Genomic DNA, 16,997 nt, shown 5'->3' with positions numbered 1-16,997 from the left:
AGCTGTTCGGTGCCGCTGTGCGTCCGCACGCACACACGGCAAATTAGCGACTGCCGAATTTTGTTTGTATTGAGGACTCGGCCGTCGTCGCGGTTCGTCTCTCTCTCTCCCCGCACACTTCGGGCGGACCGAGTAGTTCGGGGTGCGCGGCGAGGGGAGAGAGCCCCGTCAATATACATACACGGCAATCCGTCGAGCCCTCTTCCTCTTTTCCGAGAATCGCAGTGACGGTGATAATAAATCAGTTAGCTCTCCCACAAATTCCGACTTTATTTCTTGAACATTTCGCGATCGTAAGTTAAAGGTTCCAACGTTACGGAACCCAACGAAGATCCAAAACACCAGGATTGCAATACAAAAAGTTTGTTTTCAGTAGACAATTTGCATTATTCAGAAGCATACAACTGCGCATATAGCTATTTTCATAGGTACATGCTTGCCGAATAATGCAAATTACGCCTCATAAACGTAAAAATAGGACTATCGAGGGCGATCGCGGCCTTGATTAATCTTTTATCTAGCACTTTTCACTGCTGAAAAATCCCATCTTTGTATTATCGAGAAATGAGAACGCGCATCCTGCACCCTTGCAATTCTGGAAACGAGTCTACCGCCTTAAGTATTAACTTACTTTGATTTTGATCAGTAATTTCATTTTCTATAACAGAAATCGGTTCTGGAGTAGTGCAAACATGATCCGCTATAAATAAGGAAAATATTTTATATATTTTATTAAAGTGATTATTAATTTAATATTAATGCATTATTAATTAGATGATGTCTACGTATAAGTAAAATGTTGAAAATTTTGCAACCTCAGTAAATCAATAAAAGAGATTAAAACATCAACATCAGAGATTTAAACATCTCTTAATGAGATTAAATGATTTTTTTATGAGAATCCTCATTACACATCGTTTTAACCAGTCCCGCGTGCTTAAATTATTAACACATTCGAGACAGGTAACGTAGTCCTACGACATTTCAAATTCTGTAGCTAAATACCGATAGCGTAGTCGTAGACCTACGTTCTTAACCTTACGGTATTCAGCTATAGGCGGTACACAGCTAAAAGTCTCACTCGATAACCGCCAGTCGTGAATGTGTTAACAGTTCAAAGTAAAGGCGGATGGAAGCTTATTTTGACTGAGGTCATTGCGGTTCTGGGAAAAACTAATGTGCGATGAAAACAATGCGCGATTAGAACAATCCCTATTTTTGTCTACACCAATTTTCATACTTTACCTTCACAATCTCCATACATTAATATCTTATGACCCTTATGAAACGATAATAAAAACTCTTTCAAAGTTAATCTAAAAAACAATAAGTAAATATCTTTTATGTGTAATTATATTTTTTAATCTATGTATTTTATAAAGCATTATAAAGAAAACAATCAGACGTAGTTTAAGGAACCTAAGCATAACATTTAGGACAAAATCAAACCTTCCACTAGCAAGATGTTTTTGTAGTGTTCCAATCTTATTATCTCTTATTACACTTTTCTTGTTGCTTTTACGACGTACACATTGTCCTTCATGGAGTCTTCTTATTTTAATTTCTTCATCTATTATTAGTTGCTTTAGAGTTTCTGTAAAGTTTACAGTTAATTTAGCTTGGATGAGAAATCGTTTTATAAAATTTTGTTTTATACACAAATAAAAATGCATAAACGAAATAAAATTAATGAAAGAATTACCCAAAAATATCCATATGTTTTTTTTCCTCTTCCTAGCTTCAATGAAACAACATTATTGTAAGACTCGGTGGTATTGTTTGTTCTCATAGGACAATCATATACTGAAACTTTTTCTGCTTTTGGCCACCACGTGGATCGTATGTATTCGATAAAAATTTTAATTGCAGCATGCTCAGCGGTAAAAAAAGCTGCTTCTCTTTCAATTTCAGTGAAACCTTTTTCAAAGAGGTCTGCAGGAGCTAAAGCTAAAGTCATTGCCATTGACAATACTTTAGTTGGTGCATCTGTGAGACCTAAATGGCGCCATTTTCGTAATAAAGCCTATAAAACGTACAATTAGTTTAAAATTATATCTTTTTATGGACAGAAACTTTATTCCCTATAAAATTATATAAACCTGATTATAGTGGAACCAGCAGCCTTTTACACTGCTCGATGGAAACTGCTGCTCCAATGCAATCATTGCTGCAGTTTCATAGTCAGTCATCGTAAACTTCAGATTCTTATGAAGCATTGGAGCTAATTCTTTTATCTTCCTCCATATTGCTATATACATAGCTTTTGTTAATGTTTCGCACAATATAAATATTGTACCCACTCCCTTCGAAAGCAAAACTTTAATAAGTATAATACAAGCTCTAAAATTTGGTATTACTATCAATACGATGTGCATTTTTACCCTGATCATAGGGCAGTTAACATGTATTAAAGGGAACGAATAAAAATTGTATTCACTTTTATGCTTGTAGTAAAATAACAAAATAAATAATGATACAATGGGATATTTAAAACAAACGTAAAAATTTCGAATGACAAAAGATAGAATTTATTTATTACGATACAGATTTATTCGTTACTAATAAATAATTTTTCTTCAAATAATATCGTTACTCGTGATTCAGGAATAAATTCTTTCGTTACCCTTTATAGTCAAAATACAATTTTCCTAATATTGCCTATACACATTATACAATTATAGTATAAAAACTAAAATAACATACTTTAATAATGCATATTATACTTACAGTATCCATGTATACAATGTGAATAATATAAAGTTGTGCAATTGGTGGTTTAGAAGGTAAAATCTTGAATGGAAATAAAATACAAATTGTATAAAATTGAATAGAAATAAAATATAATATATATAAGAGATATAATATATGTACGTAAAAGAATACACACACACATCACATGTATCACATTATGTCCCCCTTCATATCAAACACCTTTCGGAAGTACATTTTTTTTTAACATTTTATGTTCTTTCTGAGAAATTAAAAACAGTCCACTTATTATATAATCCGTTCATACATAATGTATACATTCAGTATTATGTCTGTACTACATATTACAATGAATACCAGGTATTTCGTTTATCTTATCCATTTTAATGTCTTCATTACTTTTACAGATTAAAAAATGTACAAAAAAATAGTTGTTTTCATTTTCATGTTTTTCTGTCAAGAAAATTTTTTTCATGTTTCAAAGTTCATCGACAATTTTTTTATAACAGCGACACATTTTTACTATTGTAGCTAATAAAAATGGATTTTAAACACGTATGTTCTACTACATACTACGTATGTCACATAATAGAAACTAATGCACAGTAAAATTAGTGTATATCATAAGATACTTTGAGTTTATCTAATAAATGGTAAAAAATGTAGCCTCTGTGACTAGAAAATTATTGTATACTTTCTAAACAAGTACTTATCAATAAAAAAGCCTTTACAAAACATAAAATGAAATAAATACAGAACTGTTTAGAGTCAAGTTTACTAAGTTCCCACTTTTTATTGTTATAGAATGTTAAACTATTTACATATTATAATTTTTCAAGTATATTTGAATTCTACGCAGCACTGCTTACTTAATTTTTCCTTTACTTATTTCATACATTGAAAAAATACATGAATTAAAGCTCAAACGCAAGGTTCACTTTTCACTGTATATTATGTAGTTAAAATGAATAAGAAAAGTGATTATGTGTCTATAAAAAAGCACGTACATCTGATTGGGGAAATTCAATCTCCATTTACATTTATCATTCTAAAAGCTGCCGTGACATTACACGGTGATTAACAGTTTTAAAACAAATTGTAAAAAGCACGATCATGTACGTAACATATAATTAAGTTATTAATGCTTTTTATTTGAGAATATAATACTTTTCAAGATCACAAGTTACATGTTACTCACCGTTAAAACATTTTCCCGCAATAATCATGATCTGTCCAAGTTGAAATGAAAATAATTCCGCTAATAGTTCTGCTTCGTACACCACATGTAAAAGATAAATTTGAAAAATCACAAAGTATCGTATTCATTCCTTACAAAAATGATTATGTTTTATAGGTAGAATATACTTATCTAAATTATCTTTTTTACACAGAATTATTCAGGAGCCTTGAAAGCAATTCTACACATTTGTATAATTTTGCAGTTCTTCGCTCTTCGTTGTCACTATTTTAATTCACAATCAGATTAATTTCGAAAATTGTATAATTCATGCATTCCGTGGGATATATTATATTCACATTTAATTATTGTACTCTTCTTTCATAAACTTTATATTTTAATATAGACTTCATCGATATCATATTTCGAGTAAAATCATTATATCCTAACATTTACTACAGACTCTAAAAACCATTCATTTTAACACTTCAAATATTAATTAGTTTCGGTTAATTTTACAGATTCATCACAGGAAATCCTAAACATGGATTTGACACTTAACATCAAGCGCACATAACCCGAAATTAATCACGACTTGGCCGCATTTCCATCACTGTCTAAAATTAGTGTGCGCATTTCTATTTGTTCGCGATTCGCTTGTGTCCAGTTTTATCTGTGCGCAATAAATATGTTTCCAATTCTATTTGTGCGCAATTGAGATGTGTCCGATTTTTCGTGTGCGCAATTGAAACGTTTCCGATTCTTCTTGTGTCCAATCATACTGTGTCCAAAAGATATGTGCGCAATCGTATTGTGCGCAACTAAGCGCCTCCCGTCGCGCAACCACGCGAGCGCGACAGTGGAATCGCTCCAACAAACGCACGAATTGCGCGATCGCTCAGGGAATTCCGAACGAATTCGAGAAGGCGCGCGAGGAGCAGAGCAGCGGACAGTTCCAAGCGCGGTATCGTCACAGGGGATATCGGAGCAACTTTGGACTTGCTTGCCAATAGAGAGACGATGGTCGTACCGGATTTGGAGGTGGTGTTCAAATAAACGACCGCAGCGTAAGCGTGAGAGGAGGCATCGCAAAAACCGTGCAGCTCGATCGGTCCTGGGCTGGAATCGAGGCCGGTCCAGCGAGGCAGAGAGAGAGCTTTTAGCGAGTTGAATCCGGTGTAAACTGAATTCCAATTTTTCCAATTACCATTAGCGGTCAAGCTTGACGCGTTAAACACGACGCGTAAATGTGACGTGGCGCTCCCGGGCCGAAATACAGGATGATGAGGGATGTACAGTGACTCCCAAAAATATTCGGACACTAGCTATAACTAACTTTACGACTTACTAATTCCTTTGTTAATAAAGCAATCGTCCCGGGAATTGTTTCTAGCAATAAAAGATCTATTAATGTTGATAAACATAAATAATTTATTTGAAAAATATACATAAATTCCATAATAAAAATTAGTAAAAGAAATAATGTCCAATTTTTGGCTCACAAAAATATTCGGACAATATTAATTTTTCAATTTAGATAATGTAATTTAGCATTACAACATTTGTGTAATACTTCGTGGCATAACCATTTTGTTTAAGAACATGTCTTAACCTGTTTGGCATATTGTTTGTAATTTTTTTTAAATATTCAACAGTTATATTCGACCACTCAGTTGCAAGTCTTTGTTTTAATTCAGCTATCGATGTAATTGGGGTTTTTCGAATTTTTCTATCCAATTCATCCCATAAATTCTCGATAGGATTAAGGTCCAGTGATTGGGGCGGCGAATGAAGAATTTTGGGGCAGCAGTATAATAAAAATTCTTGCACAATACGTGACTTGTGCTTGGGGTCGTTGTCTTGGTAAAACTTAGAAGTATTATTAAGCCCCATCTTTTCAGCACTTTGAATTAAATTATTTTTGAGTATATTTAAATAATGATTTTTGTCCATGATACCGTCAATAAACACTAGGTTACCGACTCCATATGACGAAATGCAACCCCAGACCATTACGCTGCCTCCGCCGTGTTTCACTGTACCTCTTGTATTTTCAAAATTAAACTCTTTATTCGCTTTCCGCCACGCCATAGTTCTTCCGTCGGAATTGTACAGATTGAATTTGCTTTCATCAGCAAATATGACATCCTTCCACCATGTCTCATCCTTAGAAATTAGCTCTCTTGCAAAGGTTTTTCGTTTATTCCTATTCTTTTCGTTGATAAATGGTTTCTTTCTAGCTACTCTCCCATTGTAACCAGCTTGCCTCAGCACTCTCCGAACTGTTTCGGCTGAAACATTTTTGGAGCTTTCTCCTAATAGTTCACTAACTAGTTTTCGAGCACTTAAGCGCGGATTTTTTTTTCACTTTCCGAATAATTTTGCTTTTCTCCCTCGTACATAAGAGACTTGGTATTCCAGTTTGCGGAATAGAATCAATGCGATTCTCAATATAAAATCGTCGACAGATATCTGCAGCAGTACTCTTACTTATACGAAGCATTGCACTAATTTCGCGATAGGTTTTTCCTTTTTCTCGATGAAAAATTACAAGCTGTCGCGCATCGAAACTCGTATTCTTTCCTTTGCGACCCATTTTGAACGAATTCACGTTTACTACTGACAGCAGTGAGGTGGCATGGACATCCACAAGATTCTGTTTATAAACAAACGTTTTCCCGATCTTCGAATATCGCGTCCCCAGAAGGCGATTGCCAGAGAAATATAATACGTGTCCGAATATTTTTGTGAGCCACAAATGGTCCATTATTTCGTTTAATAATTTTTATTACGAAACGTATGTATAGTTTTCAAATAAATCATACATGTTTATTATCCTTAATAAATGTTTTATTGCTAAAAAGAATTTCCAGGGCGATTGCTTTAACAACAAACGAATTATTAAATCATAAAGTTAGTTGTACCTAGTGTCCGAATATTTATGGGAGTCACTGTATATAACCTGAGCGGCCGGGGGGAGTCTCGCGGTCGCGCGTCGCATGTGGCCGAGAGCCTCGTACTCGCGCATAAAATCGCAGTATTCTCGTTCGAGTTCGGGATCTTTCCGGAATTTACGAGCCAATGCGAGTAGTATGCGTTCTGCCGAGTGCCGAGAGTGACCTATTTCGAGTGGAGGATCGCGAGTGAACGGGAGACGAACTACGAATCGTCCGTCTTGATTTCGCGAGTGAGTGGCCATGAAGTGTTCCTCGCATTGTCGTTCTAGCGGAGTCAACGGGGAGCACCGAGGAAGTTCTTCCACCTCCCAGAACCGACGTAACTCCGACTCTAGGGAGGATGAGCAGTGGTGTGAGAACGCGATCGAGGAGGATCGATTTTTTACGAGCGAAGAGGAAGAGCTCCTGGAGGAGGAATCGTCGCTTTCGACGGAAGAAGAGGGGATGGGCCCCGAGATGACCCATCCGAAAATTGAATTCTGGGCTATCGGCTGCCCCTGACGGCCTTTACGAATTCCGTCGAGAATTACGTCGCCGTAGAGGTCCGCTCCGAGGATCATATGAATGGGCTCGGAATTCGTGGGAACCGGGTCTGCCAACTAAAGATCGTTCAGGTGCTTGAGCGAAGACGGATCCGCAGTGCAGTGCGCGTGATAGGCGGTCAAAGTTGGCATAACCAACGCGGTTGTGACCAGGGACGGAGTAGCCGAGTGTACTGGGCTCACGCAAAGTTCGACAGACGATCGCACAGTTTCTACGTGCGCTCCGCCGACCGCGGAAATCGTGACGTTTTTACGTGTCTTTTTTGCGCGAAGCAGTTGAGCTAAACTCTCCGTAACCAGAGTAGCTTCGGAGCCCTGATCAAGAAGTGCTCTTACAATCGAAGTACAATCTTACTGACGAAGCACGTATTTTGAGTCGAGCGGTAGCCAAGAGCACGAGCGAGGGGGGGGGGGGCGGGGAGTCGTCGCAGACAACGATACTACAGCAGAGCAGCCGGCTAGAGGAGATGAAGAGCGGGGAGCCGGCGGATCGGCAAGATTCGCGCGTCTGTTCGACGCTTCGTGCAGAGACGTGTGGTGAGTTTGTTGACAAACGCGACACTTGTATTTGCTCGGACAATCGGACACGACGTGTCGCTCGCTTAGGCAGTTGTAACATCGCGAATATCGAGTTACAATTTCGCGTCGCTTTTCCGGAGACTCGGCCAGGTATCGCGGACACGAACTGAGAAAGTGTCGCGATTGACAGAGTGGGCAAGACGATTGTGAACTCGGAGTGTTCGTCTTGCTCGTATTCTCGGGTTTACGGCGCGATTCTGAGGAGACGCTCGGACGCGATGAAGATTGCGAGGTCGTGACGGCGTGTACGCGAGGGCCTGGGGTCGACTTCGGCGTTACAGTACCGCAGGATTCGACGGACATTTCGTCGAGCGCACGCGCGCGAGCGGATAAGAAAGCCGTTAACTCGGTAAACGACTTTAGCGTGTCGGACTGAGAAGAAACGAGGAACCAAGCTTTCGACGTAACTGGATCAAGTTTTCGCGACACTAAGTGAACTAGCATGTCCGTCCACAATTCTTCTGGAGAGCGATCCAGTTTCTGAAGCGATGAGTTCGCGACGGTCGCTCGATCAATCAGTGAGTGCAGATTGGCTACGGACTCACGCTTAACCGCAGGTAAGTCGATGAGATTTGACAGATGCATTTTGACTAGCCGGCGTTTATTTTCAAATCGCGACGTCAGAGTGCGCCACGCTGTCGAAAAATTGTCGGCGGTTGTCGGAATGTTTCCGAGGGCTTCGAGCGCGGGCGCTTTGAGCGACGACACTAAATAATGCATGCGCATGAAATCTGTCAATTCGCGATTTGACATAATAAGTGCCTTAAAACGATCTCGAAATGACTCCCATTCGTTACAGTCGCCGCTGAACGGAGCTAACGGTACGCGAGGAAGATGCGCAAGCGCGACGGAAGGCTTGAGAAGACTCGTCGAGGCGGTTTCCGGGGAATGCAACGATGGACTCACGTGTGACTTTAGTTCATCGAGGGCGTCCAGTAGAACATCCTTGGAGCTGAAGTAGGTATCCTCGGTTGACTGGAAGTGATCGTCCACGAAATAAGGGACTTTCCGTTGGTCATCCTCAGGTACGTTGGTGAGCAGCTGCACGTGGCCATCGCGAAACGCGGTCCATGCGTTTTCGAGAGAGGAGAGGCGCGCCTGGACCTTGCTGGCGGTGAGGTTGGCCTTCCCGATCTTCCGGAAGTTCTCGACCGTCCGCAGGATCGTCCGTCGCAGCATGGCTTGCCGTTGGAAGTCCGCCATCTTGAGAGAGCACGTGTGAACTCCGAAATTTTCCCGTGAATTTCAACTTCGAATCCGGCTCGAAGGACCAGTTTTATGTATCGGAAAAGGTCGTCGACCGAACGATACTTGGAATGAGGAGGAGCCGGAATCGCACAGCGCTGTGCGTCGAAGTTGAGTGAAAAAGAGTCTGTGACGAACACGTGTATTTTGGATGAAAGTGGACTGTATTTTGAACTGTATGAACGTGAAATGAATGTGAAAATGTACGAACACTGTACTTTGAAATATACAAGATATATACAGAATAATGCGTTGAATAACGAGTTTAAACCCAACGATTAGAAAGAGCACAGAGAAACAGGACCGAGTCGCACGACGGTTGCACAGCGAAGAAGGAAGCAGAATTCGGAGCGCGACCGAATTCTGCCTTCCTGGAAGTCGCGTATTGGTCCTTTTTGGATCACGCGATGATCCATGATCGATTATTGGGTCGCGATCGATGGATTCCGAGGGGAAAGACGGGGGTAACGCGAGCTGGCGTAACGGCTTTCCGCGACACCGCGTTCGGCGGCCGACGTCACGGCGGGGCAAGAGGAACGCGAGACGAAAACCCCACCGCGAACGTTCGCGCGATCGCGAACAGATATCAAAGTGAAATTTAAACTGAAAAAATTAAAAAGAATCGGGTTTAATGGTATATACTGAAATATATTTTGTATTTTTAAATAATTCTTTTTGTTTTTTAAATTTAATTACCCTTAAAAAATGTTCAAAACTAGTTATTATAAATTGTTTGGGATTGGCTGCGCGTGGCGTCAGATCTCGAACGCGAGACCCACCGCGCCGCCCCACTATTGGCAGGTGCTCTTGTCGCCGCGAGACAAGTTTCTCTCTAAAAGTCGTTAATTAGTAGCTCAGACGTTGCGCGTCGTGGGACCGGTCTAGCTACATCGATTCGGTTTCGGGATTCTCCGCAGCTCAGCTGCTATATAAATGTGAAGTGGCCTCCCTCCCCCTTTAACGGGAGAGGGCAGGTACCTTTGTAATTTTAAATGGAACCCCCTATAAAATGTTACATATTTAGATTCTACCGGAAAAAACAAGTCAATTTTGTCTGAAACATTTTTTTGTCAGATACTTCCATGATGAGATATAACAGTTTGAAGTTTCGAGTTGTAGGTACTTGAAGCGCTCGGAAATAGCGTTATGGAATTATACGCGCTTCATAATTTAGAAACATTTCATAACTTAGAAAAGCGGCTTAGTAAAGCTGTCACTAATGAAAATAATAGTGCCAGTATTCTTGCTACAATTACATTAAATCCTCATATTAGTCAACGTACACTTGCACAAACATCACATATTAGTCGTTCATCAATTCAACGAATTTAAACTTTTAAACTTTTTTTATTTTAAAATCATTTTTCTCGGATACATATTCACCACAGTTTATCCATCAGATACTTTTCACGATTTTCATTTGTCATCCGTGGGTCATCCGAATCTCGAAGTAACGGCTATGCGTATTCGACGCCTCTATCGGTGAGAATTTTATTTGAGAGAATTTATTCGAAGATACAGCTGATGAGTTTCAAAGTATCTTTTACTTTTATTCGAGAGTTCGAGGCAGCGCCACCATTTATTCGACGGTGAATTTCGTCAGATACACGCAACTCAAATGTATCTTTGATTTTCGACGTATGATTTTTCGCGTAACTTAGAAATTTATTCGAAGCTCGATGTAGGGAAGATGATTTATTCAATTTTTTATTCGTGACGAGCATGAGGAATAGATGAAAATTACATGTATCTTTTATTCGTAATTTTATTCGAAGCTCGAATAACCGACCTCTTAATGCGACGTTGCCAAGTCGTAATACTTACGTCGTAATATGCAAGTACGTACTATGGTATAGTGACTCCCATTAATATTCGAACACTTTTTATTAATTAAACGGTTGTTTACAGAAATGAATTTTTATTATTTACACGAATGTTTAAACACATACATGTTTATTATTTAAACGATTGTTTAAACAAATAAATTTTTATTAATTAATGAACCATTCGCAAGCTGACCAAGAAAAACCCCTCTGAGCAAAATTTCAACCCCTTATCATGCCCGTGAGGGTAGTTACAGGGTAAATTAGATTTAGCGCTTTTCCGCGCATTTTCCGTACTCTGATGCTTCCTAAAATTCTGAAAAAATGTGACATATTTTGGATCCTAAGACAGATATTTTCAGATTTTTTTGTTGCAAACTGTGGTCGTAAAAAATTAAAATCCCTAAAAAATCGGAAAAATGCAGATTTCTCAAAAATATGAAATCATACTATTCTACTGTTTAGTGACCTGATAAAGTACCACAACAGGCAGTGTCGTCAATTTTTTTTTAGATTTTTTGTTGTGGGACATCATTGTCAAAAACAACAAAAACCGAATTTTTTCGACGTTTCTGCTATTGGGAGGAAAGTTGCACTTGTTGGTTTTACCGCAGGCATATATTAAGTCATTTTTGACATTATTACATTGAAACAAGTAAGTGTTTTACCTAAGAAATGTGATTTAAGAGAAAGAATAAGTAGTATTTTGTGTGGTATATACCAGAATGTTCGTAACGTTTACAACATCGCTGGTTGGCACAGCTGTTAAGGGGTCGAGAGTCGTGTCCGAGACGCCGACAGAGATACATCGAACAACCCTTAGTGAACCGAGTGACCAGTGAATAGTGCAACTAAACGCAAAGTGCATAAACCAATAGTGAGGCTCTTGCAGCCCTCAAGTGCGCTACAAGGCGAAGATGACAAATTTAGCCACATCAGTGAATCCAAAACCAAGAAAAAAGCCAGGCCCCGATACTCGACGAGGAACTCTCGTCCCGTATCGGGCCTAATGGCGCCCACCCCGCTCTCGCGTCCCAAAAGACGCCTCGCTAACGAGGGAGACAACAAAGAGAATAGTACAGAGGACCTAATCAACAAACCAGGTACATCAAAAATACCTAAACTGACCACAATACAAGTGGATAAACTATTCAGAAACATCTTAAAAGAAAACAACAGGATTACAGCCCCTAAACACGCAATCCAGCCTAACCTAGCGGCAGCCAGAAAAAAAAACACCGCAGCGCCACCCCCCGGAACAGCAAAGAGCTCGATCGCCACAGACGATGAAAACGTACTATCAGACCACTGGGAAATCCCCAGAAAACACATAAAGCCGCACCCGGCCTCACCGACACACCAACCCTAATAACCACCAACAACCAATACCAGCCGCTCTCGAACAACAGCGACAACGAATTGGACGAGAATACCCCTAACGCACAGCCAACCAGCTCACTACCAAAAATAAAAGCCTACACACCCCACAAATCTATATCCTCAACTCTAGCATAGGGGACATAATCCGCACCGCACTATCACTAAACATAAAAAAACAGGACTTCATCGTGAAAGAAAACGACAAAGACACCCACACAATCTACACAAAAAATCTACAAACCCACAAGGCATTGACAGAAAAACTAACCGAAACAAAAACACAGCACTATACATACACCCCCAAAGGGCAAAAACCAAAGTCCATAGTCCTAAAAGGAATTAAAGGAAATTTCACGACAGAAGAGATCAAAACAGAAATTGAAGAACTAAACCTGCCCGAAACAAAAATAAACAGCATCACCAAATTCATCTATAATAAACAGAAGCCCGATCAATTCCACTACCTAGTACAAATTAGCAGGGAAAGCTGGGCTGCTGCCCTGTTCAAGATCAAAACGCTGGCATACCAAAAAGCCAGATGGGAACACCTCCGGAAACCGGAAGTGTTCCAATGCAAAAAATGCCAACGCATTGGACACGCGAGCAGAAATTGCCAATTAGACTACCGCTGCGTAAAATGCGCAGAAAGCCACGGTCCAGGGAACTGCTCGCTCACAAACACGGACAACAGAACCAATCTTAAATGCGCCAATTGCGGACAAACCGGGCACCCAGCCCCATATAAAGGCTGCCCTTATATCAAGTTTGTCTTCAAGTTAAAAAGAGATACACACAATCAAAACCGACAAATAACGAACAAGAGAATACAAAAAATAGCCACAGCAGTAACAACCAACCACACATACGCACAAATGACCAGAGGACCTGCACCATACGTCCAACCACCCCAAGAACGACCGATACCGCCGCAGCCAGCACACACCGCCAACATGCAGAAGAACGCCGGAACGCCCAGCACGCAAAGCACCGAGAAACCAACCACCCTACAACCCCCGACTGAATGGATAAATAGCCTAAAAACAGAAATAGCAGCGCTTATCGCTTCACAACTACACCAAATAGCCACCCAGGTATCTTTAAACTCCGAGAAAATCGAATTCGTTCTCAACACATTATTCGAAAAGCACAATGAATAATAACGCCGCCAGCCACCCCCCCCCCCCACCATAAAAATTGCTACAATCAATGTAAATTCAATAATCACCCACCCACGCAGACTCGACCTGAAAGAATTCCTCCAAGAACATAATCATGACATAGTACTGCTCTCCGAAACAAAGCTCAACCCCAAACACACCCTTAGCTTCAAAAACTATAAATTATACAGGAAAGACAGGCCCAACGCAATTCAAGGCGGCGGAACCGCAATCCTAATAAAAAACAACATTCCCTGCGAACAGGTACACTCCCCCTCCTCAACCAACAACAAAATTTTAGAATACACGATCATAAAGATAAAAACCGAAAATAACAACACACTATACATAATAAGTGCATACGCGACGAACGACAACAGATCACTATACATCACAGAATCCGACCACCTATTCCACACCCTAAAACTACACGACGACGACAATTACTACATAATAGCCGGAGACCTTGCGACGAAACGGCGAAATTCGGACCCAAGTGCGAGCCAATCCGCAACCGTCCCGAGCGCGAACCAATCAGAGCACGCCGCCGCTTCGCGAACATTTCGCGAGGCGGCGCGCTCTTCGTAGTCCGCGCTTTCTCCATAAATATCGGAGCGAACCGCGATTAACTCGGAGTTGGCTGGGAGCTGCTCACCGGGAACCATCCCGAGCTCCTGACCACTCGCAGCCGCGTGTGAACACGCATACTACGGCTTCTTCCGTGTGTGTGTGCGAACACGCTGGTGCCAGGTGGAACGCGTGCTGCGGCTTCTTCCGTGTGCGTGTGAAACAAGTACCGCGAGGAAGTCTCGAGCGAGCAGACGGACGGGAGCAGTGTCTCTGGGCACTACTGCTCGTCGCGCGCTCCGGCTCTCTCCCCCTACCCGATTCCTTTCCGTCGATCCTGCGAAATTCGCTACCGGCCCGCGACCAGGCGTCTCGTCACATTCGTGACAGTCCTCGTCGGATCGCAGCCGCGTTCGGAGCTCGTCCTGTACGAGTAACGACGCTGGTGACGGGAGCTCGTTCTCTGGGAACGTCCGGGTGCGAGGGACCCCCACCGCGATCTGACTGGGGGCGACGGGTGGGGCGTCCCGTCGGTCCGGAGTCGGAGTGGATTCGCGGCCACCGTGCGCTCGGCCGCCAGCGAGGAAACACCAGTTCACTAGAATCTCGCCGAGCCGCGGTGGTTCCTACCGACCAACCGTAGATCCGGAGTCCCAGGAATCCCCCGAACCGGAGAAACGCCGTATTGCGATACCGTTCCCGTTCCCGTCATCAGAGCGAGTCCTGATCGCTCCGCGTCTCCGCCGTAAAATAGCGAATCCTGATCGCTCCGCGTTACCGCCGTAAAATAGCGAGTCAAGTAAAAAGCTTATTTTTCCGTAAACCGCCTCCATTATTTTCACCCGCTGTCCTCTCCGCCGACCCTGGCCGCTGAGCGAATCCAGGAGAGGACAGAACGAACCTTCCTTTCGCGATTAACGCTCGCGTAGGAAAACGCAACCGTTACAACCTAAACACTAAAAGAACCGACTGGGCCTGTTTTTCCTACACATCTGTCTCGCAGATTCCAGGCTACAGCTAACAAACAACACCACCGGAAAAGCCAGTACGCTGCCCTACGACAGCGACCACCTGGCCGTTTCAATGAGTTTCGTACTCCCCTCCAACGTCCCTACAGCAACCTACCCAGAAGCCATAAAATTAAATTACAAGGCCACTGGATGGAAAGCCTTTACAAAAGACATAGACCGAGACTACACAAACACGATCCCTACCGACCGCAACCTGTCCATCACGGACATAGACAACACCTGCTAGCCATCACAGATACAATCAGGAACGCAATAGACACCCCCCCCCCCCCATTTAAGACACGCAACAACACCACAATATACATCAACAGAAAAATCACCAAACTCCAAAAACACAAAAAAACACTAGCAACATTACTACACAAATTACACCTAACAGATCCCAACTCACAACTAACCATAACAAAAATAGCCAAAAACACCCACAAACATCTCACAAAAAAATTACAAATCGAATTCACCAAAGCCATAAACAAATACTGGACAAACGTGATCAAACGAATCGACCATAGAAACACTGACACCTTTTTCCCAAAAATCAACACAATCTTCAGACGAAAACCACCATCCACAATAGACGACATCCATATAAAACAAAACGACAACCGAATACTAGCCAGAAGCAAATGCACAGCAACCCTCCAAAAAAAAAGACAGTTACATCCTAACTACTCCGACAGACAAACTTAACGCCATAGGAGCCTATTACGAAACGATCAACTCCCCCCGGCACCTAAACAACGGGACAAGACTCAAAGAAATAATAGACAACACGGCTCACACACTAACACACGAACTTACAACGAACCGACTCACCAAGACTACCATCACACAATTCTCAGAACTAAACAACGCCAAAAGCCCAGAAGACACAGACGACGAAATCTCACCATTCTGCAACCCCTACACCGTATAAACAACATACTAAAAAAACTCCCAAACAAAACCTCCGTTGGGACAGACCGAATCCCCTCGATAGTACTAAAACACCTGCCGGATAAAATAATAACACACCTTGCAATCTATTCAACAACGCCATAAACAATAACTATTTCCCGAAAATCTGGAAAACGGCCAAAGTTCTCCCAGTAATAAAGAGAAACAAAAACCCTACCGACCCCTCCAGCTACAGGCCAATCAGTTTAACACCAAGCTTAAGTAAAGTCTATGAAGCCGTCATCAACAACAAAATATCACAACACTGCACAATACACAATATCATACCAAACTGCCAATTCGGATTCAGACACAAACACTCAACAACCCACGCCATCCACAAATTCATTTCCGACATAAACAATAAAATCTGCAACAACCAGCTAGTAGGCGCAGCCCTACTAGACTTAGAAAAAGCCTTCGATTCGGTCTGGGTCAACGGACTCCTGTACAAACTACACCGTAAAGAATTCCCTAAATGGCTAATACACACGATACTGGACATGACAACCGACAAAAAATTCGTAACATGGGACGGAAAGACAACATTGACACAGACATTCCACATAACAGAAAGACTGCAACAAGGCACCGTAAACTCCCCAACCCTATTCAACATCTACACCAGCGATCTCCTGAAGGCGTTCGAATTCAATAAACCAAATAGGGCAGCGGTACTGGCATTCGCAGATGACCTAGTAATATATACCACAAGTAACCGCGTAAACATAGTACAAACAGAACTCGAAACAATCGTGAATAAAATTAACAACTATTACAGCGCCTGGAACCTCCGACTAAACCCCCAAAAATGCGAAACGATACTATTCCGCAAGCCCCTCCGCTACCTTTCCACCAAAATCAAAGCTGGCGGCAACAAATTCCAAATTAATA

General features: G+C 41.7%; 2 protein-coding genes across 2 annotated transcripts in view; one reads left to right on the top strand and one right to left on the bottom strand.

The window, feature by feature from the left end:
• The window catches only part of LOC143362001 (uncharacterized), a 242,330-nt gene that overhangs the window by 9,381 nt on the left and 215,952 nt on the right, over positions 1-16,997 (top strand). The gene's annotated exons all lie outside the window — the stretch shown is intronic.
• LOC143362193 (uncharacterized) lies at positions 1,589-2,440 on the bottom strand. The gene is made up of 2 exons (XM_076802146.1): positions 2,100-2,440; positions 1,589-2,023 (listed from the first exon to the last, which is right to left on the bottom strand). Exons 1-2 carry the CDS (start codon positions 2,388-2,390, stop codon positions 1,652-1,654), a joined length of 663 nt encoding a protein of 220 aa, XP_076658261.1. The 5' UTR covers positions 2,391-2,440; the 3' UTR covers positions 1,589-1,651.

Source organism: Halictus rubicundus, chromosome 16 (assembly GCF_050948215.1).
Source record: "Halictus rubicundus isolate RS-2024b chromosome 16, iyHalRubi1_principal, whole genome shotgun sequence".
In the NCBI taxonomy this organism is placed as follows: domain Eukaryota; kingdom Metazoa; phylum Arthropoda; class Insecta; order Hymenoptera; family Halictidae; genus Halictus; species Halictus rubicundus.
This window is presented reverse-complemented; position numbering and strand designations above follow the sequence as displayed.

Coding starts and splice junctions, on each gene's coding strand:
- LOC143362193 (XM_076802146.1), bottom strand. CDS start 2,390: ATGATCAGGGTAAAAATGCACATCGTATTGATAGTAATACCAAATTTT. Junction 2,024..2,099: donor GCTGGTTCCACTATAATCAG/GTTTATATAATT, acceptor TACGTTTTATAG/GCTTTATTACGAAAATGGCG.